The sequence below is a fragment of the Mytilus edulis genome, chromosome 11 (assembly GCF_963676685.1).
Source record: "Mytilus edulis chromosome 11, xbMytEdul2.2, whole genome shotgun sequence".
In the NCBI taxonomy this organism is placed as follows: Eukaryota; Metazoa; Mollusca; class Bivalvia; order Mytilida; family Mytilidae; genus Mytilus; species Mytilus edulis.
The window spans coordinates 75,701,611-75,718,664 of record NC_092354.1 but is presented as its reverse complement, the minus strand read 5'-3'; the positions used below and the strand labels follow the sequence as shown (position 1 = coordinate 75,718,664).

Below are 17,054 nucleotides of genomic sequence, written 5' to 3'. Positions count from 1 at the left end.
AAAATAATAGAAAATTAACTGTTTAATTTTAAATTATGTTTCCTAACTCCTATTGCAATAAGTAGTGGGCTAGTAAATTGTAGTCTGTACTGCATGGTACAGGTGATGGTAAAAGGTAAGATTCTTTAGTAGAAATCCAACATACACATTGTTTTTTTTTCAATTTCAGAAACTATAATAAAGGCAATACATATTTGGAAAATGTTTCGACTTTTGGTTTTGCGTTGACATGACCAAGTCATTAACGACTAAATAATACTTCAAAGCAGGTGCATCGAAATTTTATGGTAAAATAATCCTACCTCAAGAGTGGCTAGTTTTATTAAAATAGGGTTGAAAAAGACCAATGGGACCTTCAATCACAAATTGTATAAAAAATAAAATGACACCATGGCTAAAAACATACATACAGAAAAAGTTAAAACACAAGACACACAACATATAAAACAAATAATAAAGTCCAACCCAAACGAACTCCACCAAAACCATAGGGTTGATCTCATGTTTCCCAGAAAGGTAAGCAGATGCTGCACAACATGTGGCATCTGTCGTGTTGCCCATGTTATTACAAACTTGGTAAATAGTATAAGGTAGGTCACATAATGGAATTATAGTTATATTTGGAACATATTCGATATCATTTGTGAAACGAATATTCCATAATTGTCAAATAACTCGTATAACTGCGTCCGTAAAATTTTCGAAGGGATGATTTCAATTTCATCATTTCGTACTCTTGGTTTAGAGGCTTCCTTGTGATCGGTTATTCTGTATCAAGAAAATAGTAATAGGAAATACACAAGCACAGAAATATCGTACATATAGGGAGATACATACTTTGTATGCAGGCGCTTCTTGAATGTTGCTAAATAGACATGGAAAGTTCATAATCGGGAAGCTGAACGCATCTTTTTTGTTGTACAGTTTTGTTTTCAACCGACCATCATTGTCATTTTCCAGATGTTAGTCGAGATAGTAGGCATATTTTACTGTTTTAGTTGTGGCCCTTATATCTTGGTCACTAAATTTTATATTATGTAGTGAAAGAACATCATTTATATAACGGAAAGTAAAATTAAAGAATATTACTTCATTCGTTTCCATCTAACTATGACGTTTTGTATGAAATCAGACTCATGAGATCTAAGGAACAAGAGGTCACATCTGGTTTCCATGGAAATGCCGTTTGCCAAACGTAAATAAATCATTGTATATATATGAACTAAATGAAAATGAATGAGTCTTTTACACATTTGGATATGTCATTGCCAAAAAAGACACACACTCTACGTTAAAAAGTGTGATCGAACTGTTGCAAATATATACAAAAAAAGTAAACATATACAATTATGAATCCGAAGATCGGGCATTCATGTAAAAAATTGAGGAAATGAAAACTACGTACACAAGTTTATGTTTACTCATTGGTATAAAAAAATATACAACCAAGTAGAAAATTAAAATGATAAATGTGTCGTATCGTTTTGTGGTTGATGTTATCCAGTACAGACGTAGTTATAAGGAACTTCCATAAATGTTGAATTATATTATCGCCGTTGAAATTGAATTTAAAATTTTATAACATCTAAAACAAATCTTTGACGTTCAGCTAAGGTTAAAAAGTGTCGAGTTCATTTTTATTATTGTTATTTTTAAATGATGGTCCGATGTTTATAATCTATATATCTTTGAGCTTTTTATCGTATAAGATCGGAAATGATTTGTTGCGACAAAAATGTAAAATAACAAAAATACAGAACTTCGATGAATCTTCAGAACGTAAAGTCCCTGCACAAAAAGAAAAATCAAAAGTTCGAGCACATACAACGATTAAATAACGGAGACACAAGTATACTGTCGACAGCTTATCACTAATAAAAAAAACTACTGTATATTCCATTGAAAAAAATCTTATAAAGAACAATGTAGAAGTGTATAACCGGCTAGTCTAAATTTACGTCATTGATTTTTTCATTATATTCATAACATTATCTAATTCTTTTCCATTTCCAAATGTACATGTGGATTATACATGTACAAGTGAGAGGTTTAGCGCTATAAAAACATTTAAAAATGCCTGTACCAAGTCAGGAATATGACAGTTTTTGTCCATTCTTTTGATTGTATTATCATTTGATTCTGCCATTTGATTAGTGACTTTACGTTTTGACTTTTTCTCGGAGTTCAGTATTTTTGAGATTTTAATTTTGTCTCAATAAAATTATTTAAGAAATTAATTGGTGCTTATACTTTGCACATTTGTCAACTTGGTCGGTATCGTTGTTCATGGATCATAAAAATGGTTTTTAACATATGTATATGTGTTTGTTAGTTAGATTGTTCCTTTTAAAATTGTTAAACGATGATGACTGATGTACCCATATTTTGACTATTATATTTATTGTGTCTGTTTATTTAACGCATCAATGTAAATATTTCGTAAATTGATGAGACTGTCATTAAAGTGAGAGGGTTAGCGCTATAGAACGAGGTTTAATCCACCATTTTCTACATTTGAAAATGCCTGTACCAAGTCAGGAATATGACAGTTCTTGTCCATTCGTTTTTGATGCGTTTTGTTGTTTGATTTTGCCATGTGATTATGGACTTTCCGAATTGATTTTCCTCTAAGTTCAGTATTTTTTGTGATTTTACTTTTTACTACAACCAAGTCGATGCCAAGTTTCTTCTTCTTCGCCCGGGTTACTAAGGTCCTCTTTTGCTGCACGAAACACTGTTGCATTTGATTTGTGTATTCCACGGAATATCCTCCGGGATACCCCTGATTTGACTTATGTTCAGCCAGAAGGTAATTATTATTTCAAAAAATTCAGATACGTTTCATAAATTAAAGCCATGTTGCGTCAATATTTTCGACTGTTTAAATACACCTGCTACAAGTAAATCAACACCTATCATTTCTTCTTGTAAACATAAAAAAGGAAAAACGAGCACGTGTAAGACTTGTGATATGTTAATCACGACTTCTGATTTTACTAGTAATTGAACATCTAAAACATATTATACTAAATCTTTCGAGCCTCTGGACTGTTCCTCGGACAATGTCGTGTACGGAATCGAATGTACTTTGTGTGGACTTCTTTATGTTGGTGAAACTCGTCAAACTTTGCGTAAAAGAATGAATCAACACCGGTCTGATAATAAAGATCCTCAATTTAGGGTTCTTTATAACCATTTTAATCAATCGGACCATGATCCTTCTTTATCTATGAAAGTACGTATCATTGAGAAAATTTATCACCTAACAAATAGCCCTGTACTAAGTACTCCTTTCCGCAAAGATAGAGAAAATTTCTGGATAAGGGAGTTAGGGACTTCTTATAATTACAGTCCCTCTGGTCATGTTATAATTGGGGATCTAAACATAATTCAACATGAAAATCTCCGACAGGTCATTTCTCATGGTCCTAAGTTTAGAGAACCCCAACACATCAATTGGAACCATAACTTCAAAATAATTATGGATTCCATTGAGGACTACGCCAGAGCATGGGCTAAGCGGCGAGAAGAAGTTGAACTGGACACTTTGTCAGAATGGGTTAAAACTATCAGGTCTCTCAGAAAACGTCGCATTCACAATTTGAAAAACTGCGTGAACGATCGACCAAAGTCCATTTTCGTCTACAAAAGGCTACTCGATTCTTAAAAATTCTAAAGAACTTCTAGACAATTTTAAATCTCGGTCTTTTTCTGAAATTAGTTCCATCAAAACTTTTGATTTTTCAACCCTGTATACCACCATTCCCCATGTGAAATTGAAAAATCGTCTAAAAGAAATAATCCATAATGCCTTTCAACATAAAAATGGTAGCATACGCTTTATTACTTTGGGGTTTCATAAGGCATATTTCGTAAATAGTGACAATCAAAAAGGTAAAACATGCTACACAGAAGAACAAGTGGTCAGTATGCTGGAGTTTCTTATCGACAACATATTTGTTGAGTTTGGAGGTAGACTTTTCCAACAAACTGTCAGCATTCTGTGCGCCTCTTCTTGCCGACCTCTTCTTATTTTCATATGAATTGGAGTTCCTCCAGACACTTGTCAAAAACAAGAGGATCATAGAAGCCAGATTATTTAATTTCACTTTCAAATATATTGATGATGTTCTTTCCATAAACAATCCGAACTTTTCTAATTGGGTTCCATTAATATATCCCCCAGAACTATATATTAAAGAAACAACAGACACGGCTTACTCCGCCTCATTTTTAGACTTATATCTCGAATTTGACTTACACAGTCATTTCAGTACCAGAATATTTATAAGTTCTCTTTCATATAACATGTATAAATATCCTATAAATTTTTAAAGCATTTTGTTTAGAAATAACGAAATTTGATCAAGTGTTCATCATGTTCATGCATGTAGAAAAAACGGGTTTTTTTTGCTGTATATTTCTTTATCAAATTTTCAAAAATGCATCATTGACAGAAAATATAGCAGTTTTTCAAAATTGTTAAAATGTAAACGGTTAGTTATTTATTTGAAAGTATAATGCTTCTGCTACATCAGTATGGGCCGTTTTTTAACAATGCAATTCTCATATATCGGGTACAAGCATCATTAACTCATGCTAACTTACTGAAATCTTCACAATTTTGCATTTTAGTTAAATTTCTGACGGTTTCCGTTTTAAATGAAAGTGGCCGCATTTGTGTTCATTCTTAATATTGAAATGTAAGTTGTTACTAATTGAATCAACTGAAATAGACACGTTAGTGTTTAAAAAGTATCCAAAATCTTTCATCTGATGAACTTGAAATTTGAGGCCATAATCAGCCCTTACCGGACCTACTCCTTTGGTACAAATGCTCTCCATACGTAATCAAACCGAATGTCATTTTTAAAAAGAGGGGTCTATAACTCGTTTAAAAGTTAAATCAGTTTGAATGATTAAAATCAGTCAAAAAATGCATCTTTTCCCGATCTGTCACGGTTGACGTCGCAAAAATAACATTTTAAATTAGCAACGTTATTAACTCGCATGTAACTGTAACATATGCCCTTAATTACGTATATGAGATTGTAAGTGTAAATAATAAAATTGTACGTAATAACTTGCAAACTTAATACCAAAAGCAATTTTTGTTTTGTTGTTACATAAATTCTAGGGTTATCACAATTGACGATGGAAAGTAATCAAAGCGGGATATTAACAAGTCTAATACAACGATATCCTACAATTTTAATTTGAAGTATGTGTTAATGTTTAAATTAATTTCGAAACTGTCAGACATTGTTAACAGCAGGTGTTATAACGTAATTGTCCCTCTAAGGTAGGTTTTAAAACTTTTCATCAAATTACATTTCGTATCACAGACTTGCTAAATATCAATATCAAACTTCGCTATGGTATCAACTTGTCATACTTTCTTACAATGTTAAGATATCTTCCAATTTTTCTGCTAACTCTCTGTTGTTCTCTTTTGATGTTGATGATTAATTAATCCATTACAAATTAAAGGTTAATCCCTTTGCAGAATTTGCAGAATGTTAAGGTTCGTCTGAAGAAAAGTGTTTAAAATGTCAGAACTGTCGATGAATTCAAGTCAGATAAGATTATTATGAAATACGTACGGGGACGTTGCGGGATTATGAACCACCTTCTCTCGTTCTCCATTATAAGTTTGTACTTAATATTTGTACATCATCTTGTGGATATACTCATTGTTGTTCCTATTTCTTCTATAATGTCTTTCAAGGGCCAATGTGTGTTCGTCACGTTTTGTTATTATTTGTGTTTGTTTTTGATAGACACTAGTGTAAAGGTTTGACGAATGGAGACTAACGACTTATTGTTCATCTCATTTCGCAGATGATTTCTTCTACTTCAGCTCTAAGGGTTTATGAATATGCTCCATATATGATTAAAATACTTCATTTGTCAAATATGGTGGTACCTGCAGATGTTTAACACACCATTCGTTGTTACAAACTAGCAGCTATGTCAACAAGTATGACAAATGAGATCCCATACGTTTGCTAATGAGACCAATGGCCTCCAGAACTCAAAGAATGTGAGTGTTTCAACTTCATGGCACTATGCAGTCGGTGATAAACTTAACAGTACCATATCGTAAAAATAGTTGGCGTATCAAAATATCACAAAAGAAAAGCGGCCTCATTTTTATTCAATTAAACAAACGAAAAACGAAAAAGGCAGACAGCAGCCACGAATACCCAAAAAGAATGTGGCATTGTAAAGCAGGTTACGGTTGCTTAAATATTCGCAAAGCAGGGGTAGTTGCGAAACAAACCATAACCATTAGTTAGACAATGTTAGTTTAAGGTTTTCAACTTAGTAACTAAAGGTTTTCTCAAATGTATACATACATCATGTACATATACACATGAATGAACATTACATAGATCTGACATTAACTAATTATTGTTTTAGCATGAAGATATAAAAATAAATTACACATAAATTGTAAGAATCGTATCAATGGATATGTTCAAATTATTATAACCAATCAAATGCGCATATTTCAGAAGAAATAAGTACAAACACACAGAGCTGTGTAATATAGAATATGTTAGTGAACATGACAAGTCATGTGTTTAAATGTAAAACACACTCATAGTTTATAGTTACGGATTAACAGGAAAACGGAATAAATCGTCACGTTATTGAAAGTATCAATTTTGTTTTTTACTTAAGGTTCATCAAAACCTGTTGGCTAATATGGCAGTGTCTACACTACAAATTTTACTCAGAGTACAGACAAACCTATGCACCTGCAAAAGCTTTAAGGGATGACAGGAACTAGATATATAAATTGTTAATACATTTTATGATTTAGAAAATTATAAACTTTACTAGATTTTGATATCCATTTTTTTTCGTTCCTGCTGAAGGTGTCAAAAACAAACTAAGTTGGGAAAGAGGTCTGATAATCTCCCCTCATATTATAATGTTGTGAGTAGTATTGATTTAAAAGGACAATTGATGGGCAATAAACATCTGCAAACAATAGGTGATTTAAAGTGTGTAACTGAGTGGACGGTATCAAATGAAACTCGGGTGTTTATTTTGCTATCTTCTGCAGACTGGAAAAAAAACTGGACACCTTAATCCAGGTAAGTTTTTTATTTTCTGAAACGTATACTAAATATATCTTTTATATATCTAGTTCCTGTTATGCGTTAAAACTTTCCTAGATGTACCAGTTTGTCTGTACTTAGTGTAAATTTTGAGGTGTTAACACGGCCATAGTTTCAATTCCTTATGATGATGAAACTAAAATCCATTCAAACGTTTTAGAATAAAAATTACAGTTATAAAGATCATCCGATTATCGTACCCCTAAGAGCATTAATTGATCATGTTCTAGTAAGATCTCTTACAGAATAAGGTTGTCAAAGTTGAGTTAAACGCTTGGTACATTTTATATACTTTTGTACAGAAAGAAAAACACTGTAATTTTCGTCAGAATCATCACCGTAGACCAATACCTCAATTGTAATATTGAAAGCAATAACATTGATTTCATTTGTCATTATAACTCTGTCTGATGACAAAATGTCTTTACAATATAATGAATAATGTTGAGCATCTTCATTGATAAGCCAAATAAACAATTGGCATCTTGTATTAAGTTTGCATGTTTGAAGAGTGCTACAACGGTTTCGCAACATTGCACGTTTGAAGAATGCTACAATGGTTTCGCAACATTGCATGTTGTAATACAGATAGTAAGCGGTCTCTAGAGTAAAAATGTCTCGGAGGTTTTTTATTCTTATAGCATCACATATGCAGTTTCCCTTCACTTCGGGAGATATGATGATTTGTTCACCCTCGTCAGTTATTATTTTTCTTGGGTAAACAAATCTTCATATATCCCTCAATCACGGGAAATAAATATATAGATATATCCTATTGCACGTGTAAGATAATTTCAACTGCAGTCTAAAATACGTTCAGCTCGATCCATTCATTAATTAGCAAATCCTCAAACATTGCATCAAATATAAGTGTGTCCTCCTCCTAGCAATGCATAAAATAAGTAACTGCTAATGCTAAGCTTCAAGAAATCAGTTATTAACGGGCCTATTTCCTCAACATATCAATACAAGTTTTATTTGAATAATTCGATAATAATCACAAGAAATTTCGATTTAAAATATATAACTAAAATAGATGTATTAAGGAAATAAAATTATACCTGAGAAATTTACTAACACATTGCACTTAGTGTTTACAGTTTAAACCATTTATAACGATTTTGTTTATGAATAAATAAACTTGAATGTTTAAGGTCACTATTGTATTGTAACAGGTGCTGTTTAATCTATACACGTTATGTATTTGTTCATTTTTATTGTATTGAGGGATGCGGGATAAAATATCAGTATGAAAATCTGTAATGCATTTATCTTAAAAAAAAGTTTGCATTGCACGAAATCAATTATATATTATTTGTGAGATTTGAATTAATATTTTGTAATTGCTGTTATTAGAATTGGATTATAAGTAAATGTATGAGATGAAATAGTATTGAAGTGAGTGTACTATTTTTTACACGAAACCCTTGTGTATACTTATATCAATGATACTAAATATAGCAATTCAATATAGAAACTACTTCAAAAGTTTTAAGTGTGGTATTCTATCGACCGGAATAGGTTTAAAGTTCAGGTATTACCAGTTTATTGTTAACTAGGCAGTTGACGGAATCACGAGCACATGAGTCAATATCATCTGGTTTTCAGTTTGTCGTTAAACTTTGCATTGCATTACATCTTCCATTGAAATCTCAGCAGCAACATGCAGGTATGTATTGTGTATACTACAGCAGCAATCTTTACGTTAACATTTTGTATTTCTGCACAAAAACTTTAGTCAACATGCAACTTTGACTATTGTCATTGTTGTGTATATTTCTTAAATTTGAATCTAACAACTTTCTATTGGCACCTTAGGTTTTGACTGCGTTGTAAACTTAAGGTCATTGGTAATCTCCTACCACCCGACTGCAAGATGCCTGGTAAACATATCTTGCTGTTTAAAATGGTTAAGCTTAATGTATTCAATCATCGCAGCCACACACGGCTAGGAATAAGAACGTTAAATTATGCGCCTGGATTAGAAAGATAATCGCGTTCTCTGCGCATTTACGAAACTTTTCGAAAACTTTTTCAATTCCGTTGCGAACAAGAATGTATGTGCCCAAAAATACATTTGCATTTTTCTTTAGATATCATCCTTTCACCGAAGTCGAAATATTGTTCAACTACAACTGCATGTATAGGTTGTTAGATACACATTCCAAACACTATTTGGTGAGATTGATATCTCTCTATATAAAATCCGTAAAGGTGAATGCCAAAATTAAGAAATAAGTTATGTATACACTATTTTTATGTGATCTATTAGTTCTTCATGGCTGGGCAAGATAAGGGTTTTTGATGTTGCATTTTTTTGAAATCAGAATTTTGTAACTATTTGATAACCGGACTCATGAAAGTAAACACATGTCGAGAGCTGTGGACAAAGTGTTTTGTGTTTTGTAATATCAGGGCCATGCTCACTAGTCATTATAGATAATCATGTACAGAATGTGATTTTGTTTTAACGAAGTATCAATTGCATTGTAACAGGAAACTTACACTTATAATTGGTGAACATAGTTGTCCTTTTTCGAAAACTTGACCTTAAACGTATAGTACTTAAAATAGAGAACTTATATGTATTAATAAATTCGTATTAGTATTTTGTTTTTCTTGATCAATGGGCGATCTTTAAAAACATTCCACAACCGGATATTTGTTGATTCCTGGTTTTCATATCGAATAAATAAAAAAAGCTGTCTGCAACTTCTTTTTTTATATAGATCAAACGGGACAGTCATTTAAAAAACCAATGTATTGCTCAATTCCGTTTTGACATACATTTGTACATTAGGTGTTGAGATTTGTTTTTTTCAACACAGAAGAACATAACTGTTTTCACAAACGGAAACACATAATTTTAGTTGAAATAAGGAAATGTGCAAAGATTTTATGTAAAGGACAAAACAGAACTGGGAGTACCTTAACATCTCTGAAGGTTCATAGCCTAACCCTACCCTTAATTGATAACACAAAACAGTGGCGAAACATTACAACATCAGTATACAAAAAACAACGGTTGAATAGGGTTTACTGTTTGTTTTTATGCTTTCAATTTCTAGTTTTATGTTTCAGATCTACGTCATACTGTCTACGTTGTTGTTTGGCAATGTTGCTTCTTTATCGTTGAAATTCACATCCAATAGTATGGACAATGAATGGGAACTCTACAAGAAATCATATAATAAAGTGTATAAAGACGATAATGAAGAATTGCAAAGGTAAGCTTGAAGTGTCTACTATAATCCACAATGTAGTCCGGAGTTTTCAAGGTATTACACGAGAAACATGGCATAATCCAATGTCCATTTTATCAAAACTTAGGAATACTTAATAAACATGCCACTACAATAAGGAACTAAATGGTTTATCAATCGGGCAATACACTTTATAAGTTATGTAGGTCGAAAAGCAGACACGTAATTAAATTTCTTCAAAGAATCCCCGTGAAGTATTAGTATAATATAATGAGGTTACTCTTAATTTATGTTTTGTATAAAGTTCATCATCTACAACATTTACAATTTGTCTGTTAAATAGCATACATAAACAATTATGCATGTGGTTTAATTATATGTTATTTAGGTTTTGTTTTTATGCTGCTGAATGTTATATCAAATTCCTTTTTCTTTTTGAGCATATGTACCTTTTATTCGAATTCTACGGTCTGATTCAAATTTTCACTATATATTTTGGGCATTGTGCAGCAATAATAAATGTGGATAATTTAAATTTGATGTATTACCAATAAAATCAATATAAATTGAAGATGTAATATGACTAAAGTTGTTATTAATTATTAGACGAGTGATCTGGGAAGACAATGTCCATTTTATTGAGCATCACAATATTGCAGCAGATCGTGGAGAACATACTTACTGGCTTGGGATTAATCATTTTGCTGACATGGTAAGATTTTTATAAGCGCCAGTTATGAATTTAATTAAAATGTACAAGTCAGAAAATACATGTTGTTTCAACACCCTTTGTTCATACCATAAAAATGGGAAAAAAATCGACCGACGGTAGAACGTTATGTGATTATATTGAGTATCATTTTGTCATTAAAACGACTTATTCAAAATATTGAAACATGACAATGTATTGTAATAGCTTAAGTTATAACAAAACATTGCATAAAAGCGACTGTCAATTAATTATATATATCAATATTTGGAATTGATAAAAACACGACTGTTAATTAATTATATATATCAATATTTGGAATTGATAAAAACACGACTGTTAATTAATTATATATATCAATATTTGGAATTGATGAAAACACGACTGTCGATTTAGGTCTAGTCATCTTTGTTATTTTAACAATAAGGTCAATTTGTATTCTTGAATTTCAGTCAGAGAAAGAAGTGACTCAGAAAATGAAAGGATACAAAAGGTCAAATGATGTCGTAATAGGGGGTTCTACATTTCTCCCTCCAAATAATGTACAAGTTCCAGATGAGGTTGACTGGCGACAGCAAGGTTATGTGACTCCTGTCAAAAATCAGGTCGGTATTCTTATCCTTTCTCAGACTTGTTTATAAGTTCATCGTTTTTTTCCCAAACTGTCATCAATTTAAAAAAAATATATTCTTATTTGAAGAGAGCAAACGTTTGATTTGACGTTTCATATTTTATTAGAGATAAATACTTAAGCATAAGCAATATCTGTTTGCCAATTAAAATTCCAACTTAAGAAAAATATCCTTAGAAATTCTGGATTAACGGCAAGTTTTACCTTAGATTCTTAACATGTCGAAGCTAGAGGTGTTTGGATTATGCTAACAGAAAGAATAGTTGAAGCTATAAAGTTATCAGCACAATCAAGTACATAAATTTGTCGCATTGAACTACGTTTACTTGATACATTATAATAAGATGCATCTCTGTGTGAGCTTAGGTATTAAAATATTACAGGTAGATATAGTCTGAATGTGCAATCAAAATGTTCGTTAAAAGAATAAAAAATATTTTGGAACAACATTTTCTTCATTCAGGGACAATGTGGATCTTGCTGGTCATTTTCTTCGACTGGTGCTCTTGAAGGGCAGCATTTCAGGAAAACTGGAAATCTTGTTTCCTTATCAGAACAGAACCTTGTAGATTGCACTTTTAAGTATGGTAAATATCAGGCTTATATGTAGTTCGATGTAAAGTCAATGTTTTCAGATATCGACCAGATAAAAAATACATGATAAGCACCTCCTTCTATAAAAAAAATCAAACACTGAAATAAAGAGAACATAAAGCTGTTGCATCAGTATCGCGCATATATCATAAATTAAAATTAACGTAAAATAAATAGTTTATCGTCAAGTTGAAAAACAGACCACAGATAACGATGCTACGTTTGTCGTATTTATACTTTCGGCCGCTGCTCTTCGCAACTTTGATTAAGCACTGTCCTAACAGGACGAACACATCAATGCTAGGTAAACAATTGTAAACAAATATCTTCAGACAAGTCCAGTATATGCTCCGAAGTCAGCACATGTTGGTGAATTTATCTCATACTTATATTGAACACCTAGGCAGGACATTATGTTGCGCACATGCAAAATATGATACTAAATTCTGAAACAAATGTTAAATATTAGGTGGGTGGAGGGAATAGACTTAATCTTACGTATAACACAAATAATGTAAAATTCAGGAGTCATTATTTCCTTTGTACAAGGTGCCAAAGAAACACAATTATGTCTGAATATGTATGTGTTAAATTGTGCTGTATTTTGACGAAATAACAAAACAATTGTTACAATCTAAGACCCGAATTTAAACCAACTTGAACCTACCTCAATTCGATATACAAATAGAAGACTATGGGTACAATGTAACAATGTGTTTTATAAAAGTTTATTGTTATTTAAAGGGAACGATGGGTGTGCTGGAGGCTGGATGTACAGTGCATTCCAGTATATTCAAGACAATGGTGGAATAGATACAGAAACATCTTACCCATACGAAGCCAGGGTAATTATATTAGTGTAAAAAACTCTTTCTAAATTGCATGTGCATTCATATATTATCAATGAAAGCTAAGTATGTAAATGAATCGAAATCGTTGTGCAGATCTATTAGAATAAAAGAGGAACTTATAAAGTCCAAATATAACACTGTTCATACTTTTTAATAAATGTCTTTTAAAAAGTTTGATCAGACAACTTGTAAGCAAACATGAAATTTAATTCTTTAATTAAACACAAGCAATAGAATAAGCGACTGTACCAACGCTTTTTTTTTCTCATTTTATCAAATGCGAGTAGCAAAATAAACAACATCAACTTGGTACCAGAGAGCAAGACGTCTATATTAACTGTACTTCAACTTTTTTGTAAGTCCTAATTTATTTTTATAAATAACAATTATTGATGTGGAAAGAGTTCTTCACCAATATCAAGTGTATATAAATAAGGAATAAAACTGAACATAGATCTGAGTTGGTTTCTTTTCAAACGAATAAGAGTATATTTCCAGTATGCGAAAACTCGTGTACGAATCTAGCAGTATACACAATTTATGAATATATAATGAAAAAAAACAGTACATTATGATAATTATCAAGCCTTGAAAGAATGTCATCATTTCCTCGTATAATTGTTAGAATGGGACCTGTAGATTTCAAGAGTCCGATGTTGGAGCTACAGACACAGGTTATACCAAAATCCCACAAGGTGATGAACAGGCTTTGAAATATGCCGTTGCAACAGTAGGTCCGATATCAATAGCGATTGATGCTGACAGAAAATTTCAACAATACGAGAGAGGTAGGTTCATTACTAAAATACAAATTCGACTATGCAGTAAACAGAATTGCAAAAACTGTACTTAAACAGAAGTGGCATGGTTTTTTTTACAAGGGCCTTATTGACATGTTCTGACCTTTTAAACATCAATCAGTGATAATACAGTATTGAAAAGTAAAATCACAAAAATACTGAACTCCGAGGAAAAATCAAATCGGAAATTTCCTAGTAAATGGCAAAATCAAAAGTTTAAACACATGAAAGGAATGGATAACAACAGTTCTGACTTGGAACAGGCATTTTCTAATGTAGAAAATTGTGGAATAAACTTGTTTTTATATCTACATTTATATAAATCATTCTTTTGAATAGCATTATTATTTTAGCCTGTAAACGAAACAATACACAAGATTAAACTCCATGTATCATAAAATATGATAATAAAAAAAACACTGATAAATTATAAATTGAAAAAAATACATTTGCATAGCAAATGCAAATGATTTAAATAATCTGACCAAATTGGACAGTTTGAAAACATCGTGATGTAAAACACAGGTGTGTTCTTTTTTACAGAAATGATGACAAAACCATGCACTTCAATTTGGTCATAAAGCATTTGCCATGTCTGTAAATTGTTAATGTTTGTACTTTGATTATTATGAATTTGTATCATTTTCTTCTGACTACATCGGAGACAAATTTTACATAAATTAAATGTATTTGCCATCCAAATTTAAACAGATCATGTTGTAGTTCAAAATTTTAAGTTCCAATATTGATTTTGAAGTTTATTAATGAAAAAAAGACATGCACGATTTTTTCAATAATAAAAAAAAATCCCCCTCTCCACCCCTCTCCCCCCTCTCCCCCTCTCCCCCTCAATGTTTTTGATAAAAACAAATGTAGATATTAGACCAGTTGTGCACTTATTTACCTTGGTACAATGTTTAAAATTCCATTACATATGGGAAACGCATTTCCTTGTAAGATTCTTATATTGCCTAGAATGGTCTAATTAGTTATAATTACTGTAATCACTAGCCAGTCAACACTGAGGTTGTGAGTTAGAACCCCGCTCATGCGGGTGCACTCGACTTCAATCTTAATTGACTTAGACTGTGTACGATTAAGGTTCATCATAACCTTTTGGCTAAAATGGCCGTATTTACACCCCAAATTTTACTCTGAGTACAGACTAACCTATACACCTGCAACAGTTTTAAGGGATGGCAGGAACTAGATATATAAATTTTAAATGCATTTTATGTTTCAGAAAATTATAAACTTTTCTAGATTTTGCTATTCATTTTTTTTCGTTCCTGCAGAAGGTGCAAAAATTAACTAAGTAGTGAAAACGATTGAGAAGCTCCCCTCATATAATCAATGTTGTGAGTAGTATTGATTTAAATTGACAATAGATGGACAATAGACACCTGTAAACAATAGGTGATTTAACAGGTTTAAACTGTGTATATGAGTGGACTGTATCAAATGAAACTCGGGTGTTTGTTTATTTTGCTATCTTCTGCAGACTGGAAAAAAATGAACATCAAAATCCAGGTAAGTTTTTAATTTTCTGAAACGTAGACTTCATATAACTTTTATATATCTAGTTCCTGCCATGCCTTAAAACTTTCCTGGATGTACCAGTTTGTCTGTACTCATAGTAATTTTGGAGGTGTAAACACGGCCATATTTTTCAATTCCTTATGATGAACCTTAAGAGCTGTAGGCGTATTTTACAAACAGTTATGTTAAATTTTTTATATTGTATTTTACCTCTTTTTGGAGGAATTCTGTCTCATTCAACATTACTCCATATTGTCAACTGGTTACTTTTAAAAATTCATTGTAAATTGTGCGGTCTTATAATATGTATTACAGGAGTTTTTGACGAACCAGCCTGCAATGCCTCTTTTACTGACCATGCAGTTTTGATTGTTGGATATGGTGTACAGAATGGACAAGACTATTGGTTGGTAAAGAACAGGTACGACGAATTTTTAGTAAGACAAAACTTAAAATTTGTTTAATTAGTTTTGAATGAACGTTATTAACAAAAATTTTAAACTTGAAAAAAATAAAAGATTGATTTAACTAAGAAATAGATGTTATAGATTAACAAATTGGTAGCAGTACTATAGATTTATCAAATATAAGATATATGTCCATATTATGCAAAGATATCCTATGGCAAAAACATATACGTTGATTAAATTGTTTTCAGTTGGAGTGAAAGCTGGGGATTGGATGGGTATATCAAAATGTCCAGGAACAAAAACAACCAATGCGGCATAGCTAGTTACGCCATGTACCCTCTCGTTTGATAGCTTCCCGTGAATTCATGACGCCATAAACATTGTAATATATGCCCTAGTTTGATAGCATATCTTGAGGACCGGATTGATACTTCATATGGACACGTAAAACCGTGTGTGATACATGTTACATCTCACGAGAAAAAGATACATGCGTCCGTGGATTTTTGTTTGATGATATTGCATGTTGACCAATGACTTGACGGACAAAGATTATATTTTTTTTGCCGATCACTTTATGTCTTTTGTTTATTATTTATAGTGAAATTTTAGCAGGCCATTGTTGACATGCCTTTGCTATTTTTTTATTTATTTTTTTAAATGATAATTAACATTGGTTAGTGTGTGTTCCTTGTATCACGACAATACCCTTATCTGTTGTTTCGAACGGAACATCGATTAAACATGTGTAATGACTTTTTTGTGTGGATTAATTCATCAAGTGGAAAACATTTATAGTATTAACTTTCACTGCATTTGTCAAAGTACATGTGACAATATTTTTGAATACAATTTATGTATGCGTTCTTTTTATTATTTGTATATTGATTACATTGTACTATGAATCTGTTCAATACATCATTGTTTGCGTATATTTCACTATTTGATCGTGAGATTTGGACAAGGCGGTAAACACTAAAAATGAAACGCAGGGAAAACAACTGTTCTGTCCCTGAACTAGACCTGCCACTTGAAAAAACCAATGCAGTATGCATGAATATCATTTTTTTTATATTCAAACATTCACTGTATATTGTGATTGGTCTTCAGTTTTTTATACTTTTAATATGTCTAATATGGCCAATAAAGCATATCAATTCCAGTATTCATTCTTTATTTCATACCCA

The 17,054-nt window shown here is 31.8% G+C and overlaps 1 protein-coding gene across 2 annotated transcripts; it reads left to right on the top strand.

Annotated features, from left to right (window-relative positions):
* Positions 1–8,510: 8,510 nt before the first annotated feature.
* LOC139496297 (cathepsin L-like peptidase) lies at positions 8,511–17,029 on the top strand. Of its 2 annotated transcripts, XM_071284802.1 has the most exons (9): positions 8,511–8,799; positions 10,212–10,357; positions 10,940–11,045; positions 11,495–11,647; positions 12,137–12,260; positions 13,012–13,112; positions 13,744–13,906; positions 15,773–15,878; positions 16,116–17,029. In XM_071284802.1, exons 1-9 carry the CDS (start codon positions 8,794–8,796, stop codon positions 16,213–16,215), a joined length of 1,005 nt encoding a protein of 334 aa, XP_071140903.1. In that variant the 5' UTR covers positions 8,511–8,793; the 3' UTR covers positions 16,216–17,029. The 2 variants fall into 2 exon arrangements, with proteins under 2 accessions (XP_071140903.1, XP_071140902.1); XM_071284801.1 differs by lacking the exon at positions 8,511–8,799 and having other exon boundaries at positions 10,203–10,357.
* The last annotated feature ends 25 nt before the right edge of the window (positions 17,030–17,054 follow it).

Coding starts and splice junctions, on each gene's coding strand:
- LOC139496297 (XM_071284801.1), top strand. CDS start 10,203: ATGTTTCAGATCTACGTCATACTGTCTACGTTGTTGTTTGGCAATGTT. Junction 13,113..13,743: donor CTTACCCATACGAAGCCAGG/GTAATTATATTA, acceptor TATAATTGTTAG/AATGGGACCTGTAGATTTCA. Junction 15,879..16,115: donor TATTGGTTGGTAAAGAACAG/GTACGACGAATT, acceptor AATTGTTTTCAG/TTGGAGTGAAAGCTGGGGAT.